Below are 18,634 nucleotides of genomic sequence, written 5' to 3'. Positions count from 1 at the left end.
ATAAATATATAATCTTGTTTTGAGAGGTCATAATTACACTGACTCAAACATTTATTAACAAAATACTATGCCCTAACATGCATGGGGATTTGATACCCAAGTAGTGCATGAATTTCTAGTCTTTCCCCCAAATAAGGGTTAAATTACTAAACAAGGAAAAGCCTTCACTTACGACAAAACATGTTTATTGGAGAACAACATAAAGCTGTACAAACTCATACCCATTTCACAGGACACTAGGGGTTAGACACTAGGAGTCCTGGATCTTTTCATTTTTTTCAGACATATTCACCCGCTAGACATTTTAATGCAGACATAATCCTTGTGTGTTTCCTTTAACATAACACTACCAGGATACATTTAACAGAACAACATCAGTTCTGCATTTGTGTACATAACCAGACACTGGACAAGGCTAAACAAACAGGAAAAGGGAGTTGTTCAAATATTAACTGCAGTAAAATGAAGCAATATCAGCTGTCAAAAGTACAAGTCTGTCCATAAATAGGTTGGTTTCTGTCATTAGCAAAAAAAAAAGAAAAAAAGTATACACTGTGATATATTACAATGAACTTTGAGAATCGTCTATGTTGGAATGTTGTATTGTGGATTTAGGACAGGGGTAAATCACGTAATCATAGCACAAGTTACTGACTTGAATCCGTATGAAGATGGTTCGATATGTGCTGATCCTGGATCAGTCTCATCTACACTTATGACCATATTCAGGATGCAGTATTACAGTGTTTGATCTCAGGTCAACTCTGACTACAGTGAGTAAAATATCACATTCATATTTCACATAAACACTGGGATTAATCTATGATTAGTTTGCTTACAAATGTTACAAATGTGTAAACAACAGAGCAGAAACCATGTCCTCTCACCGTCCCATACGCCTTCAGGAATACATTCAATACATTCGAATCAAAGCGGTCCACACATACTGCCTTTTCATTCTTACATTCTTACGACAAGCGATTGTTTCTCAAGCTTTCATTTGAATACTACAAAACCCCCACTACCAAAATATTAATTTCTCATGGGAAAAAAAAATATTACTAATTTACATGCGTTATACTCAAATTTTTGTTTGCTAGGAACAGTGGTTATTGGATTACAATTCACAAATCATCTTTATACATGTGCATCACTGCACAGCTCAATGTAATAGACTCAAACTTGCCCCAAACAACCCTGGATTATATTACAAGGATAAAAACCATGGGACACTATTTGTCTTTACATGAGCTTTCAAATAATCACACAATAAAAGGATATGAAATGATAAAGATAAATAAATTAAGGCAGACTGATTGCACTATGTTAATTTATTAGTAGTAAAACCTACCTTCCCTAACTAAAAAGGCACTAGAACTACTGCGATTTGCTGAATGATCATATTTTCTTAAGAGAATTAAGTATTGTTGCCTAGAGGTCACTCTGAAATTTAAGCAACATGAAATTTAAGACTTGAGACAGAAAATGAAAATGTATTTGTATTGAGCAACAGCATTAAATGTTAATAATAATATTAAAAGAAAATGCAGATAAAAATATTTGAGATATTGTACATTCATTCTATAGTTCTGGACTGTTCAAGAACATGTACATTGTAAAGGGATTGTGATGTCAAAATATCAGGACTTTATTCAAGACGAGAATGTCTGAATAAATGAAGGATAATTCTTTCTTTTCAGTAGTTATACTCCCAACATGTTCATCATTTTACTCTACAACACAAGTAGCTTTAAATTTACATGTAAGGTCCAAAGGTGCATAAAAGCTAGCTTCCAGTAAAAGTACTTTACTGTCCATTACAGAACCTGATCTCATTAATGTTACCTTGTTCAGGACAAAATCTGATTGTCTGCTGCCACAGTCTTCTTAATGAATGACGATCTAATTTTACAACTGCACGAGCACACACACACACCGCTATGTACGCACATACACACACTTTAATCCTCCCACTGCAACACTCAAGACCCACATTGATAATATAGGCTTGGCATTTAAGACTGACTTGAGAGAATAGGTCAAGGATCCCTTTGTAAAGGCAGTCTATTGTGAATATCCCATCATAGAAAAAATATATACAAACAATGAAAATTAAACAAAAAAAAAAATAAATCAATTTTGAAAGTGCACAAGACCACGGACACTGGTCTCAAGAAAACATCTTTACTTCCACTGGACTTCTTCCACAGGTAGGTTTGGATGGACACAAGGCAGTGATATGGGACTGAGCACTGTTCCATCCTCTTTACCACCACTGGTCCAAGGAAATAAACAGGTGCTGCTATCAAGATGTGAAGATTTACACCAATAAATATCGATAGGCAACATGCTAGTGTTGCCAAACACTGTAATAAGCAAGCTCTAAGCCTGGAGCGGATATCCAGAGAATGATAAAGTACCACGGTTGGGTAAAGGTGCAAGCAAGAGGACTGACAGTACTGGTCAGTAAAATTCTCACTACGATGACCGAGTGCACTTCTACTCGTCTCAAATGTCCAAACTCTTGACTTCTGGTGGGAATTGAGATTGCTCTTTATATTCCAGGTCATATGAATGGAGCTCCAAAGCACTTGACACACCACTGCACGCTGTTGGAGGGTGGGCGGTCAATAGGAGAGAGCACTTTCAGCTGCTCTGGACTCAGCTTATCAAATGCTAGTTGATATTCCCGGTCATAGGCCTCTGTAGATACAAAATATAAAGATAGTGAGATGCAACAGATGTTTCTTTTAAACAGAAAATAGAAGCAAAACGTTCCAAAACACTCAAAAGATTTCATAACAATATTTACTCACCAATATCAATGTTCTCCCTTCCCAAGGCCACAAGCGAAAGGAACATAATCTGTCTGTATATACTCCTATAGATAAGAAGATGATCAGGAGTTGTTAGTTGTTTCATTTTTAACAGAATGTTAGCATCAAGGGCTAAATTCATGGCAGGAGTAAAGTGTAAATAAATATAAACAAGCATACAAAACACATTACAATAGGAGTTACTTTAAATAGTAAAACAATTTAAAAGTATGAAATATTACATACTGAGCAAGTTAAAAATCTATTTGTTGTTTCAAATTAATTTGTGAAAAAAAATCTTTCAGGCGTTACCATATCAAATATCTCATTAAAAGAGCACAGAATAATATAATCGCAGAAAACAAGAACACTCCATCATGCACATCTACAACGGGCACGGAATATCATATGCCCCCCATATACATGCTTGATTGGAAAAGGTGAGTAAACTGATCTCTGACCTCTGCCGTTTGACCTCCGGGTATCGCTTGATCTCCCTAAGGAGCAGGTTTATAGGGCCATAGACATCATTAGTCTGGATGTTCCTGACAATGCTGTTGAGGAGGGTCCGTATCTCCTGGTGGTCAGTGGGAGCCAAAGAGCCCTTCTTCCTCACTGCCAGGCAGATAAAAGTTAAAGATCATTCAAAACCTTTCCAATATTCTCATCTACAACAAACTACTGCAATCTAAAATAATCATCTAGCTTATAGTGATGCAGATTAAAGCTTAATAATAGTTATATTGTCCTGTAGTGCTTACAGAAGGTCCTCCAGAGCTGGTAGAGAGGCTCAGTGGGCTCCTGGTGGAGGTTCACGTTGTCCCACAGCAACTGCACATATACTTGCTTACTGTCTTGTGGCAGGGATGTCTGAGGCAGCTGTATCAGCAAGACACACACATTTCCACATCAGCTCTCACTTTAATCAGATTTACCACAAAGCAACACTGAAGAAGTTCTGAGGATTCGGTTAAATAATGCCTTCACCATCTAGAGATAGAGGAATGAATAAGCATTTTTAATAAAAGAGGCAACTAGAAGATAATTAAGTGACCTGAACTCCATTGTTGCAGTGTTCGGAGGTCAGTATGAGTCCAGGCAGAATGCTGGGCAGGTCCAGCCGGCGGAAATACCACACCAGATTCCAGAAGAGGATAGGGTGCTGGCTGAGGAACTTTTGAGTGTAGATAACCTGAAGAAAATAGAATAAACAAAGTGATAAATTGCACCAATATAGAATCTTGAGTAATTTAACCTCAGTAAAGTCTTAATGAAACATTTGTTTAGGAACATGTACCTGATCTCCCTCATTTTCTAGTAAGGACTCCAGCTCTTTCCTCAACACCAGTGGGCTCAGGTAAGGCACTGAGACTGGCATTGGGTTGGGACGCTTCTGACCCAATGTATCCTACGATATGAAAAGATGATTCAGTTTATTTTTATCTCTTCAGCATTTTAAACACTAGTTGTTATTGACAAAGCTAACAACAGAACTGCCAGCAACCCATACCACAACTTCCTGCAGGCTATTGGGCAGGCTGGTGGTGGACACTCCATGATTGGGCCGCTGGATGGAGTCCAGGCTCTGTAGAGGCCCGCCCACGCTGTTACTTCGAGTCAGAGATGTGCTGCGTTTCTCTGCCTGCCTCTCCAGCAGGCCCAGAGGGTCCGCAATCACAGGCTCTGGCACAAGTCTGTGGAAATACAAAGAGTTTTAAAACACTTCTATACAGAAATAACAATGTTTAGGAAGGAAGGTAGGGTACAGACTATCTTTGCAGTAGCAGCATTACATTAGTGTTACTGGCATTCAGAATCACCAATCAGTCAATTTAGAGCAAATGATTATTTAAATGCTGCAGGATGGACGTAATCATTTTGATACGTGGCAAAAAGAGTTTGTAAACCGTACCTTGTTTAAAATTAGGTCTAAAATTACAGCTTGTTAAATAGATGTGGTGCTGTGAGCTAAAACAATAACAAAATGGCATGTCTCATTTTCCAGCAGCATACACTATACCACATCACTGGGGTTGTGTCAGACATGCGTATTCACTCACTTTCACACACACAGCAAGATTTAGTGTGGTGCAAGGAAAATAACTGAAATCTACACAGGGAAATCGTGTGGAAATCTGGGAATTTGTGGAAAATGGCTGCAGAAACCTTTACATTTAGATTAAATGAATATCAGGTTCAAGTAAATGTCAAATCAATGTTTCATTTAGTGGTAATAAATTCTCTCTCGCAGCAGTAAAATGGAGCAAACGTTTAATTTCACTCAGTCTATATTCTACTATGTTTAATGTTTTAAAAAATGTTTAATTATATATTAATGTATAATAAATAATGCAAAATGTTTGTGAAATTTTGTTTAATATATACTTAAAAGCATTAATATTTCAGGGATGCATTTAACATTCTTATATGCGTATGTGTGCGCCCTCACCAAACATTAAATCGATACTTTAATATCTTAAAATACTACCCATCTTTATACATCTGACATAAGTAAGAAAACAGCATACGCTTTCTGTGTTCCAGGCTGGTAGGTCAGTGTCCCTTCACTCTCCTCCTTGTTCTCAGGGGATTCAGAGAAGCTGATGAGGTCAGCAGGGTCACTGGGGCTGCCCACCTTTACCTCGGAGCTGGAGGCTGTAGGCTGAGTGCTGCCACTGTGGATACTGTCTCCTGAGGTGCTGGTCACATAGAACCTGGGTTCACAGATATACAAGAACAATGTGAATGTTCAAACCGTGAATAACGTTGTACTGCTGAAGTCACACTGAACAAGGAACAATTTTGTATGAAAAACACCAATTAAAGTGAAATAATAACATTTCTTTTTTTGCTTTCTATTGTTAGTCTTGCTATTGTGTATTTTTTGCTTGTCAACCGATTGTTCATCTTTCTCACCCAGACTGAGGGCGCAGATCATGGAACTCTACATGCAGCAAAGGCAGGAAAGAATTGTTGCAGAAAGGACATGTTGTGTTCAAGTTGGAGTCGTCTGCTGTCCAACCTGCCATGATCTCCTCATCATACACCAGAACCTCACAGGAGCGACACTGAGAACAGCTCGACATTAGCACCTACGGGAAGAAAACACATCACTGCTGTATTACAAAACGTCACCTTGGAACAATGTACAGAATAAAACTACTAAGTTACTTCAGATGCTCATGTACTTTCTAATGTAAAAGCAATAAGAGGGTAAAGGAACTTAAGAATGCAGAGTGCTCAGCAGAGGGCGCTGCTCTCACCTCTAAAGCACAGTTCTGATAGATGCTGGAAGTGCTGGCATGATGAGAGGAGCCCTGCTCAGATCTCTCCGAGTCCACTCCCCTTGCACTTCTGCCAGGATTCATGGCTGTAAAACAAAGAGGAGCGGTCATGGTGTCATAAAATCAGCCCAGCTTATTTAAATCAAACAAAGAAACAAAACCCTCTTTATTACTCTTTATGGTATTATCTCATGGCCTATTTGTATTAGCTTGAACATAGTTTTTCGAAAGAGATATCTATACACTTCTGTAAAGCACTCTGGATAAGAATGTTGGCTATATCGAATGTAAAACTTAAGCTAAACAGTGACTTTAGACAGTCATTGATCACTGTATTTCTGTGAGATTTCATTTAACTGGTCAACACTAACTGCACTATTTATAGCTGCACACATACATCCTCAGTACCTTGCCAAGAACAGTAACTAAATTCAAGTGGGGTGCTCAAGTTCAGTATGGACTACAAGGCAACAGAACAGCCATGTTTAATTTCCTGAGCTGAGCAGCATAATTCATGTTGGTAGATACTGCAGCGGAAGTTTTATTAAAAAAAATTCTGATGAAAAATCTTCTGGTTCTGTGTGTATACAACAAAAAGCCTTTTTCCACTGAGCAGTCATCTGATAACCCTTTGTGTGTGTGTTTCACTCACACACAGTGTGTTGTGCCCGGCCAGTTTCACTGCTCCCACTGCTGCTGCCCAGACTGGTGTTGCTGTGTGTGAGGCCATTGGAGGCCAGGTTGGGCATCAGTCCTCTGGGCATGGTGCTCTCTGTTCCATCTCCACACATCAGCTGCTCCTCCAGTCGAGCAGGGAAGCTGTCTCCAGGCTGACTATGCTCCTCCTGCAAGCAGCAAAGAATTAGTATGATAACATGAATCATTCTTAGAAATGCAGCACAATTTCATATCCATAAATAAGTTCATTATAATTATTAAATTGCCCATAGAGAGCTCCTTCCATCAGTCTAAAAATCAATATATTGTCAGTAAACCCGCCTCTCTGTAGACCAAGACTGAAAAACCACTGATTCTATTATACGACCCCTTCGGTGTAGTAATTTGTCTCCATTTTATTTCTCCCACAGTAAAATAACCTCCAGCTCACCTCATCATCTGAATAGGAGTAGGCAGAGGCCACGGCACCCCACACTTTACTGGCTACGTTAGCTGCTTGCTTCATGCCAGACTTGAGCATATCCACTTTAGGTCCTGAAAGCAAGGCGTCCATCTTGATACCCGAGATGGAGTTGATGACAGAGCCTAAAGATCCGCTCTGGGATGACCTCACTAGTGCAGTCAGAGATGATGACCTTTGACCCTCACTGCTAGGGGTCTTCAGGGATTTGATTGCAAAAGTCTTGGAGCGTGTGACAGCAGGGCTTCGTTTAGGGGTTTCCAGTGAATCTGGGGCTTTTACTGGGCCTGCAGGGAGGCTAGACCTTCGCCCCAAGGACTGCTTACAGGCAGGAGAGTCCGTCTGATCAACTTTACTCTGGTCCTCCTGGTGCAGTTCCATGCTGGAGGCCTTTGCTCCTAATGGGCTCTTCAGGTTCATGTACATCTCAATTTCGTCAGCGAGGTTTCGTGACACCACTGGCGGGACAAGGCGTGCAGATTCTTGGCTCTGAATGGACGCCGCTTCTTCGCTTTCTGAGACTAGCAAGGAAAGAGGATCTGCCCCTATTTCTACATCCTCTCTCTCTGCTGCCTTAGAGGATGATGAGGAGTTGCTCACACTTCTTTCTATTCCTTCGGCACTACCCTTAGACATTACTTCCTCAGCCACCTTTTCCTTCTTGCCCTTGTCTTCATCAGTTTTATCATCCAAACTGATTAACTCCATCTTCTCATCAACCGTGTCCTCAAGGCCAGAGCTTACAATAGGTTCCATCCCTAGGTCACTAAAGACAGGAGCTGAGACTGTAGTAGGAGGAGGAGTCTTGCCACCAGAAAAAGCAGCAGCGAGGATTTTGGCATCTGCGCCCATGTGGTCCACACTCAACTCCAGACTGCTCTTCTTTAGCAACATGCCAGCTCTACTCTCTGCCGTAAAACTGCAGCTACGCTCTGCGAAAGCTTTGGCCCTCTGCTGCTGGCTGCTTTGGGTCGAGTCTGGGTTTGTAGTGCCTTCATCCTCTGGCAGGGCAATGTCCTCAGTCTTACTGTGAGCAGTGAAGAGTTTCCCACCTAAAACAGTTCACACGAGACATGGCAATTATGTTCAGAAAGATGTTTTATTAATATTCTTTCTGAGTAGCTTACGTTAAAACCTTTGCACAAAAAATATTTTCTAATATTAGGCTTACCCGAGTCCTTTCTACACATGGTTTTGTCAAAGCTGTTGGATTGTTTGACAATGCTGGCTGTAGGAGGTGTAGTTTCAGCAGGACTGGGAGGCTCTGATACAGCCATAGCACTATCCACAGAGCCAGCAATGTCCTCAACTAAACAAAGCCAGAGAACAAGCACATGAAACAAACTCATCTTCTAAAACCACTCATACAGTCTAAGCAAAGCTGGGAGCAAAAAACAAGCTATGAATAACAATGATTTCAAATGGTAAAAAAAAAAAAAAAAGAAAAGAACAAGAAAAAAAAAGTGATTTACTACTGAAGTGAATGATGCATTACCATTCTGTTGGCTCTTTACTGTTTTGCTCTTGTTGGCTAGGTCATCATCAGAGAGAGGAAATGCTGCAGCTTTACAAGCATCTGTAGAGTCCTGATGGAGCTCATCCTTAGAACCATAACCTTGGTCAGACTGTCCTCCTAAAATGTAAGAAAAAAAAAAAACCTTATAGATGTGAAGCACCAGTCTTTCACAGCAGCTCTGGTGCTCTGGTAGAAAACTGGGCAGCCACATGGGTTTGCAATTAGTCTGTGTAATAAACTAAACTACAGCAAAGTAAAGATAAAAACATCGACCACAGCAAAATATCAACAACATCCTCTCACATGAAACAATATAGTACAAAAGGAATATTTTAAAAGATTATTTCCTTAAAATTAAGGATTAAGGTGTGTTACTGAACTGCAAAATCTACCCATGTGAGCCAGTTGAGCTTAATAATGTTGCAAATGAGGTTCATGATGCACTTCTGCTTAGTAAAAATACTGAATAATAAAGTGTATGCTAAAAGCAGCTGGAAGAGTTGCAGAATTGAACTGAAACCGAGAACTAAAGCATGAGGTGTGCATACTAGTTGTTTGTGCAAATGTGCGTGTGAGCGTGTGAGTATGTATATGTCTATTTTGCTGGGCATTACCTGTACTACACTGACTCCCATTTTTGTCTCCCACAATCAGACCATGTGAGAAGAGTGTGTGCTCTTCTCCGTTAGCTTCACTGGCGCTGTCGGCGCTGCAGTGGCTGAGTCTGTCCCCGTCACCATCTGCTATTGCGTCCAGAGACACGACTGTAGACCAAGAACAGTCCTCAATAACGTGCATTCTAATCACTTTTAAGTACACACATTGTTTGTCCATAGCCACATGTGACGCATAGTTAATAGTGGCCGGTTTTTTTTTTGTTTTTTTTTTAATAAAACCTTGTCCAGCTGAAGTAACCTGATCATTCTCAGTACTCTAGGAAAGTAGTGGTCAGCTTACTTTAAAAAAACAAAAAAAACAAAAACAAACCAAAACTGTAAAACTGATACTAGTGATGTGATCTTCCTCTTACCTGCTGTAATAGGAGGAGCTCTTTTTGACTGAACTTCCCCCCGCACAGCCTGTTTGAACTGAGCCACCCCTCGTACCACGTTCCTCAGTTTAGTCCACATGAAGCGGCCGCTGCGATTTCGACTAGGCCAAGGGCTCTCTAGGACAGCCTGCATACACACAGCCACACACGCACAAACAGGTCAGCGTAACCATAACAATTTTTTTTTCCATGGTGACACATCCTGTATTTAACATTTTCCCCTTAGCAGAGGAAAAAAAAAGAAGGTTGGGAGAGTTTATTGCTCTGCATGATTCATGCTAAACAAAAATTTACCAAAAATATCGGCCTGGACTGTTTGGTGTATTATGGAAGCTGATACAAAGTTTGAATGTGAAAACGATTTGAAATGCTAAACTTGAAACTGTGTTTAGGATATTTTGTAATTCAAATTTTGTTTCTGCATTTGGACCATCAGTTTATACTAACATACTGCACAGCAATTCATCTGTAACCAAGAGATTCTACTGATACTGCTGTTTTAGGGACAGAAATTTGTTGTAGCAACAGTAGACTGTTAACATGATGCTATTGATTTAAAATAAATGTACCTTAACGTGCAACAAATTGGATATGATTCGGATACTGTTTAATCAAAACTGGAAGAATTCTACACAGAACTCTAAAATTATTTTTGCTTTGTACTATTTTTGCCTCACAGTGTATATGAGTAAATAAATATGTCCCACCTTGTACATGGTTAATGTGTCAGTATTTGACCGAGTATCTATAAATACCAGTGTGTGTGTGTGTGTGTGTTTCCTGGGCTGTTAGACAGATGAATGCACTTCATTACCTTGTTGTAGTATCCATAAGTGATGGCATTAGCCTCAACACCAGCCTTCTTCATCTCCATTAGTACGAGCACGGCCATGACAGGCATTCCCCACAGACCGCACAGTTGCATTACCACACGGTAACACACCTGCCAGAGACACACCATTAATCTTCCTTTACAATTCAATAACATGTTTTATACATCAGTGACAACAATGTATTAGATAATAACACCAGAAATGCTTTCTCTAAATTTGACATTAGTTGATTTTACACAAATTTTTAGCCCCGTTAAATATAAACCAACCTCATCCAGCACCTCCACCTCAGAGCTCCTCATCTTGAGCAAGACATCAAGCGCTTGCTGCATGGCACGGGGTTTGGAGTGAGCCAAACGAATGCCTGCGGGCAGGCAGATAAACCACAGGCTATAGCAGTGGCTTAACAGACACTTTGCCCACAGCTGAGGGTTCTTATAGAAGCGTTTTGCCATCTTGTAGGCCAGCTTGACTTCCTATGACAAGACAAAAACAGAACAAAAGAAAATGTAATACTATGCAGTATTAGGTTATTATATCCATATCATATCAAGTGAAGCAAATATAAATTCTTTTCAAACCACAGGCTTAATCAGGTGACAAAATTTCACTCAATTAATTAATCAGTTCACGCTGGTTTATTAAGGTTAGTTCATATAACACACCAAGCCCCTGTCCAGTAATGCAAGTATATTCCAAGTTAACGAAAATCTTCAGTAAACGGAGTGCGCCTGTTCTACTGTGTTCAACAATGGCCTAAAAATAAAAATCGACTTTCTTCAGAGACCCTTGACACACTGGGACACTTGTTGCTGATGTAGCATCCGTTGTCCTTCAATACATCAATATCCTGCTGCTCCACCCAGCTGCTTGTGTCTTTGTGTTCAAATGGAGAGAGTCAATGAACATGAGAGTCCAAACGACCGAGGACCAGAGACAAGAAGAAATACAAAAAAATCTACCCAAATTCAGATACAACTATTTCCACTTGTGTTTAGGTCACCTTCGATGTTGATTTAAGCATCTACAGATCAGCAGAAGGGGAGATGAGGTGAGAAAAGAAACAATGAGCTACTGCTCACTCAAGCTATCTCCTTTCCATTTAGCTTTGAGTATTATGCATATGCATGGGAATCAAAGGTGTTCAAATACATAACACTGCAATATTGGGGAAAAAAAGCTAAGCACAGGTGTGTGTGTGTTTCTTTACATGTAGGTCTGTACTTCCTTAACAGCTCTCCTTTTCAAATGAACAAATGAAAGTTTACAGGCCTCTTTCAGGGCATATGAACTCTGTTACTGCATCTGTTTATTGATTTTTACCTTATTTAAAAAAATTTTTTTTTATATTATTGGTCAGATTGTGCACAATTAATGGGTGCGTCAAGGTAGAAGTATATCTCATGATGGCAAGCACAAGCATTGACCTCTATTGAATCACCGTTCCATTACCAGCTGAATGTGCAGGCCAAAATAAATATACACTCACATGGAACAAAAGATTTGTCCTATTCCTGCATCTCCACCTGTCTGAATTAGCAAGCTCTTGTTCGATACACATAAATCGAAGAGGGCTTTGGCTGAACGTGTGTTGTGAGGATATCAAACGACACATCTTAACTTAAATCTGCAGAAAAATGTGAAAAATCTCCTCTGAATATCATGGAGTTTGCTTGATTTGGCATTCATTTTTATGATTGCAAAATACTGGGACAGAGTACATAGGATTTACCTGGACCTCTGGTCTGGGATCATATATAGATGACTTTTTTCCCCACAAATCCCTCAAAAAGGACATACTGACATTCTATAAATGTAACCATGCGTCATCACTTTGAATAACAAATACTTGTCAAGACATCGTTGTGTACAAAAAACTCTGGTCACGGGTCCAGTGTGTGATTTCTGCTAAGCAGCCACTCTTGTGAAATGATTCTAGTTCATTAGTAGCCAGAAAGTCACTGATTCTAACAATAAGATGATCCAGAATGACACAGCAATTTCAGAGTGCATGACATGGTGCAATAGTGCAGTATTAGTGTGGTGTGTGTGTTGTGGTCATACCTGCTTGGTTCTTTTAGCCAGGAGAGCAGGGCTGCTGGACACACTGGAACCTGCAGCTCTGGTGCTGAGTGCTGGCTTAAGCTGTAAGGGGTGATCGAATAACTCGAGCCGCAAACGAGGGAAGCTCTTGTAGCTGTTGGATGAATTTTCAACAAACACCGGGAAAATCAAATATTAAAAAAAGTAAAGAACATTATATACTCTCGCTGAGCACTTTATTAGGAACCCTTGTACATCTCATTTACGCAATTGATTAAATCAGTCTATCAAGTGCAATACACATCATGCAGACACGATCAGAAGCTTCTGGTAACACATCTGTTCACATCAACTATTATAATGGGAGAGAAATGTGGAAAAAAGTGAATTTGATTGTTGGTGCCAGATGGGCTGGTTTAAGTATTTCTATATTGCACAAAGGTCTCTAGAGTTTACTTAGAATATAGCAACAAAAAAACAAAAAACATCTAGTGAACACCAGAAACACAGTGTTGAAGAGAGAGGTCAATTGTGAATGGCACAACAGGTTCAAGCTGCCAGAAAGGTTACAGTAACTAAAATAGCCACTCTGTACAGTTAAGATGAGTAGAAAATCAGAGTGCACAATTTCACTTCTGCCTGCAATGAACAGAAAGCATCTGAGAGTCTGAACAGTTGAAGATGGGGAAAAAATAGCCTGGTCTGATGAATCTTGATTTCTGCTGAGGCACACAGATGGTAGAGGCATAATTTGATGCCAGAAGCATGAATCCATGGATCCAACCTTGGAACCATCCATGGATCCAACCTGTGTGAACAGTCCAGGCTGTTTGGGTCTGTAAGAATTACTTAATGCACATGGACCACTATCACAATAGAATATTTCCAACATCTTGAGGGCCATGCCATGAAGATGCCACATGAGAGTAAAGGGTAGCTCTACCCAGTATTAGCATAGTTTTCCTAAGTAAGTGCCAAAATGAGTGATCAGACAAATGGAAAATGACATTGACAATACTTACTAGTTACCTGTACCTACACACACTAGACAAACAGGGCACAGTAGGTTGATCAAGGGTAATAAACAGTAAAAGACTAACTAGCTCAGTGGACTGGAGAAAGCGGTGTGTAGGCCACAAATGTAACAATACTTGGCATGAGTACTTAGGGACCCTTGTCTCCCTTGGCACAGGGGAAATTGTGGGTTAGGATTTAACCAAGCATGACGGGAGGAAAAGTGCTAGAGAGATGGTGAGCAAAAAAACAGTCACTGCAGAGAAAACAGCTGAGTAACGGGCATGAGCATCTGCTATCACGGCCGATCTGGCTCAAGGCCGGCATGGACCCGATTATAGGACCCTGTGGAATTGACAAGTATTAAAACAGATAGCTTTGTGCTAATGGATCTGAAAGCCTTCATATACTATTCAGGTAGACTAAGAAATGCAGCATGAGATCAGTGGCTAAACAAACCACTATACTGCAAATGATCAGGAAACTAGCAAATGCCATGACAGAAAAATACTTACACTTTTGGTATAGTAGCGATATAGCACGTGCATTTTAATAGAAAGACTTCACTATTTCAAATGGCTGGTAATTTTTTTTTTATGTCAGCAGGTTCCTGATTTACTTAAAAATGTAATTGCATTTTAATTGAAAATCATGCGTGTGTGTGTAAAACACAAACCTATATACTGGAGGAGGATCTGGGCTGTCATCGGCCGGGGGCTCTGGGGGCAAGATAAAGACAGTGTGCTCGCTCTTCTGAGACTCATCCAGCTCTACCAGCCTGGTGTCTTCTGATAGCTCTCCTTCAACCTGCAAAGAAAGAATAATCAGTTAAATCACTGTATTTTTCACACTCACTGTTTTTCCCCCCAAAAAAGGGTAAGGATAACACTAAGAACTGAGGTCACTGGTCATCTACAAATCATTAAATTATTTTACTTTGTGCTTTACAAATCCCAAACAACCTGCAAAGTTAAAGATGCACAGGTAAATACAATGGGTCAAAAGAAAAACTAAGCTTTAATATTTGATCTCATGACAATATTTACATAGTGGCTGGTGATTTGTAGATTACTAATTCCCCTGAAACTCACAGGGACTTTCCATGTCTTTTATAGCTTGACGTGTTCAGATTAACAATGTGCCAACATTTCCAACAGCAGATGGCAGAGTTAATAATTTAATCCATTGAACCGATGGTACTGCATATGAACAGCATCGGCCATCTGGCCTTAATCTTAATAAAAAGCTGATCTGGAGCCAGTTACATTACCAAGAGGCTCTACCAGGCTCTACACCACAACGGTGCTCAGTTCAGCAGCAAGAGGCACTTCCTTCTTCTAACACCATGTGCACTTATCAAACGTTATACCTCCAGGCTCGGTCTAGCATTTTTTTTTCTGCCTTCATAAGCAGCACAGCAGCCGATTGGGCAATGCTGTCAGAATAATGATGGCAGAGTAGTGAAGTGTGTTGCACAGGAATTTTTCATGGAAAATGAGGCTCACCTTTGTGCCCTTGTCTGTTCCTTTATCAGATGGGAAAAGCTATGAGAGAAGTGAGAGAAACAAACTCAATTACAGGAAACAAATGAAGGTGATTCATAAATCATACTACTCACTCAAAGAAACCTGTTTACTTGCTGTGACAAGCCACAGAAAAGCATTTTTTTGAATCAGAGAGTTGGCAATGTGCAGATTTAGTGTGAAGGTGAAACAATGTGTCTGTTGCCAAAGGCAACAACAGTTTGAAGGGCCAAGGCTGAGAAGTGTGTGTGTCTGTACCTTTTCAATGCAGTAGTCAAAAAAAGCCAAGCCAGTATCTTTGTCGCTGACAAAGGTGCATTCCTCTATGAAACGAATAAATAACTGAGTCTTGGTGAGCTGGGAGTAGAACTTCTGGTGAGCACGATCCCGACTCTTTAAAAACCCTGAAGCAGAACAAAGCAGGCAATACCACATTGTGGCTTTAGAGCTGTAGAGTTGCACAAGATATCAACAGTGGAAATGTACAGAGTCACTAATAAACTATGCCTGTGGAGGTGGATGGATATATTATTGTGCACCATCAAGAAAGCTAAAGGATTCAAAGGACACATGAGCATCTAAAATATGGTAACAGAACATCAGTAGCATGGATTTTATAATGACAGATTTCCAAAAGAATCCTGATTGTGCTTTTAATGAGTCCAAATCACTCAGACATTGTATTTTCACCAGTTAAGACATTGAAAGAACTACATTTAGTAATGCAACAGAAATGGTCAGTGAGGTATGACTTGTAACTGCTAAAACTAGGCCTAGTGCACCTATGTGCAAATGCGGCATTTTTGTTTTGGAGAAGTGAGACAGACGACTGTATCAAAACCATCACTGACAGCAAAATTAATGCCGAGCAGTGACCCAGTATATAACGAAACATAACCACAATACACAACTGATGACAGGAGAGATTTCTGAATATTTTAAAATGTTAGTATGTTTTAACAAAAATCCAGCCTTTTTAATTGCTTATTAAACTTGAATGTAACATGATGGTGCATGTTTTAACTGTAGTGTGGTATTATTGCACCCCAGACCTCCTCACCCAACATCAATCATGAACTTGATACTAATGCACTTGTTGCTAAATGAGCAAATATCTACAGCCACACTCCAAAATGTAGTGGAAATGCCTTCCCAGAGGAGTGGAGATTATCGGCAAAGGGAGACTAAATGTCAAATGGGACGTAATTTACAATTTGCATTACAACAAACACACATGGTTGTAACGATTAGGTGTCCACATACCTTTGGCTCCATAATGTACATATACTTATGCACTTTCAAACAGAAACTCTACTGTATTGCACTCCAAGTCTTTTATCTAAAAAATTTCTCCTGCCTTTTGATGTTAGAGCAACGTTCATTCCTCAAGTAACACAAACAATAACAGTGTATAACGCACAATTTCACTACAAGTTATTGGTTAATAACTTTTGTGTTACCCTGTAGATCGTAGAGAGAGTCAGCAGCGGTGGCCTTCTCAGAGGGTGCCTCAGTGATTGGTTTGAGGTAGTATCGATAGCCCTTTAATATTGAGGCCATGAAGCGCAAAAAGGCCTCTTGAATCTCCATCTCGAGACCGGTCATCTTTTTATGCCATGTGAAATCAGCCTCCATCGGGGTCATCTCCACCGCCGATGCTGTAGCTGTTCTCCTCACTGGACAATGATTTAAAAAAAAAAAAAAAGAGTCAGTCTTGATTCAACAAATACAGCATGATTAAAGATTTTAAAGGAAAAATAAATAATCGCTGTCATTTTCTGAACACGAAGCAGCACCACTGGTGTAGCAGTTCCTCTACAGTGGCCTCAGCAGTCATATATATTATAATACGTGAAATATTTAGGTGAAGGCAGTATTGAAAACTAGTTACAAGGATAGAGATATCAGCTATAGAGCTAGAGACAGAAAAGAAAGATTACACTGATTTTCATTTTATTTCCCCTCTCTGGTCTGATTAGTAAACTGATGACATGGCTTGTTTGAGGAAAGATTAACAGTGCAATCTGAATATTTGTGGAAAGAAAATATTTATAGGATATTCAGAGAATAGTAAAAAAAGTGTAGTGCTACAATGAAATCAAACCTTAAAAATGCTTCTAATGAAGCAATTTATAACCATAATTCAATAATTTAGCGTTAAAATGTAATTGCTCTCTGCATTATGTTATGTTAGTTATCTGGACTTTTAACAAGGAATTTGCACCTGGATCTTATAGAGATCAGTCAACTCGTCTTCTACTTCTACCAGACAATTACTACTTAATGATTAACAGCAGCTAACTTTACACAGATCTGATCCTGTCATAACCCAGATACCATATTTAGTGAGATAAGTGGTAAGATTAACGTCTTTAGTTAAAGCTCCTTCTTACTAATGTTAAGCTGCTGGTGCAGGTTGACCAGTGAGTTAATCAGACTCTTGCATTGCTTCTTTGGGAGATTCTTCCAGCTAGAGTTCCTCTTCTCATCAGACCTATGGCAAGATTAAAATGGTATTAGACAGAAATGCTAAGACAATTGCTGAAATTCTTTTTTTAAACAGTTTACACAGAACTCACAGGTAGATAGTGTTGGTGTCCAGGTCCACACAAACCACATCTGGTGGGGGATCATAGAGGTCAAAGTACCTGGAGTCCACTCCGACAATAAAAGGGCAGGGCGCATTCAGAACCCCGGCCAAAGAGAGAGGACACAGAGGGATGTAGGGACACTGCCACTGGAAAGGAAAGATCATCTGGAAGGAGAGATAGAAGCATGGAATGTCAAACATCATCTATCCATCACACACCCTTCCTCTCTCACACGTGTGTCATCAGTATACTGTGCCTTTAATGTAGCTGAAGAAAACTGTAGCACACTGCTGTATTCCATGGTGACATGACTATTTCACATAAATGCTGCACATTTTTAGCTCCACATTCATGCAGTAAATCTCTTGTTCTACCATATTGCAAAGGTGCTCGAACAGAATCAATCTTCTGAATGCAGAGGCCTCTGAAGTACACTGAACTCACTGTCATGTTCCTGGAACTAGTTTGAGAAGAAGTGTGTGATGCTCCCCACACAATAACACCACCAGCAGCCTGATCTGTTGACAGAAGACAGACTAGCTCTATAGATTCCTGCTGCTGACACCATATTCTGACCCAACCACCTGCTAGCTCAGATTAAATCACACCAGGTGATGCTCTTCCCGATCTTCAGTTTAGTTGAGTTTAGCCCAGAGTAGCCTCAGATTCCTCTTCCTGGCTGATGGGTTTTGAATCCAGATGTGGTCTTCTGCTGTTGTAGCTCCTCCACTTCAAATTATGACCTGTTCTATGTTCTGAGATTCAGATGGTTGTAAAGTACGATTATTTGATTCACTTTAAACTTGTCAGTTTGAATCAGTAGTG

At 39.9% G+C, this 18,634-nt stretch overlaps 1 protein-coding gene across 3 annotated transcripts in view; it reads right to left on the bottom strand.

The window, feature by feature from the left end:
• Window positions 1-163: 163 nt before the first annotated feature.
• The window catches only part of dennd4c (DENN/MADD domain containing 4C), a 46,848-nt gene continuing 28,377 nt past the window's right edge, over window positions 164-18,634 (bottom strand). For 2 of the 3 annotated variants that reach the window (XM_058394851.1, XM_058394850.1), the window contains 25 exons: window positions 17,798-17,973; window positions 17,612-17,712; window positions 16,679-16,894; window positions 15,477-15,622; window positions 15,201-15,239; window positions 14,372-14,502; window positions 12,703-12,835; window positions 10,908-11,114; window positions 10,620-10,748; window positions 9,785-9,932; window positions 9,369-9,518; window positions 8,734-8,871; window positions 8,410-8,547; window positions 7,209-8,290; window positions 6,753-6,945; window positions 6,080-6,186; window positions 5,733-5,908; window positions 5,345-5,530; window positions 4,327-4,510; window positions 4,114-4,224; window positions 3,871-4,008; window positions 3,578-3,695; window positions 3,278-3,431; window positions 2,817-2,881; window positions 164-2,703 (listed from right to left, as the gene is read on the bottom strand). In XM_058394851.1, the coding sequence (XP_058250834.1) occupies window positions 2,567-2,703; window positions 2,817-2,881; window positions 3,278-3,431; window positions 3,578-3,695; window positions 3,871-4,008; window positions 4,114-4,224; window positions 4,327-4,510; window positions 5,345-5,530; window positions 5,733-5,908; window positions 6,080-6,186; window positions 6,753-6,945; window positions 7,209-8,290; window positions 8,410-8,547; window positions 8,734-8,871; window positions 9,369-9,518; window positions 9,785-9,932; window positions 10,620-10,748; window positions 10,908-11,114; window positions 12,703-12,835; window positions 14,372-14,502; window positions 15,201-15,239; window positions 15,477-15,622; window positions 16,679-16,894; window positions 17,612-17,712; window positions 17,798-17,973 (4,503 nt within the window). In that variant the 3' untranslated portion in view covers window positions 164-2,566. The remainder of the gene's footprint in view (window positions 2,704-2,816; window positions 2,882-3,277; window positions 3,432-3,577; window positions 3,696-3,870; window positions 4,009-4,113; window positions 4,225-4,326; window positions 4,511-5,344; window positions 5,531-5,732; window positions 5,909-6,079; window positions 6,187-6,752; window positions 6,946-7,208; window positions 8,291-8,409; window positions 8,548-8,733; window positions 8,872-9,368; window positions 9,519-9,784; window positions 9,933-10,619; window positions 10,749-10,907; window positions 11,115-12,702; window positions 12,836-14,371; window positions 14,503-15,200; window positions 15,240-15,476; window positions 15,623-16,678; window positions 16,895-17,611; window positions 17,713-17,797; window positions 17,974-18,634) is intronic. The other variant, XM_058394853.1, reaches the window with a different exon arrangement.

Source organism: Hemibagrus wyckioides, linkage group LG07 (genome assembly GCF_019097595.1).
Source record: "Hemibagrus wyckioides isolate EC202008001 linkage group LG07, SWU_Hwy_1.0, whole genome shotgun sequence".
NCBI classification, from domain to species: Eukaryota; Metazoa; Chordata; class Actinopteri; order Siluriformes; family Bagridae; genus Hemibagrus; species Hemibagrus wyckioides.
Note: the sequence above shows the minus strand (reverse complement) of the source record. Positions and strands in the feature narration are given on the sequence as shown.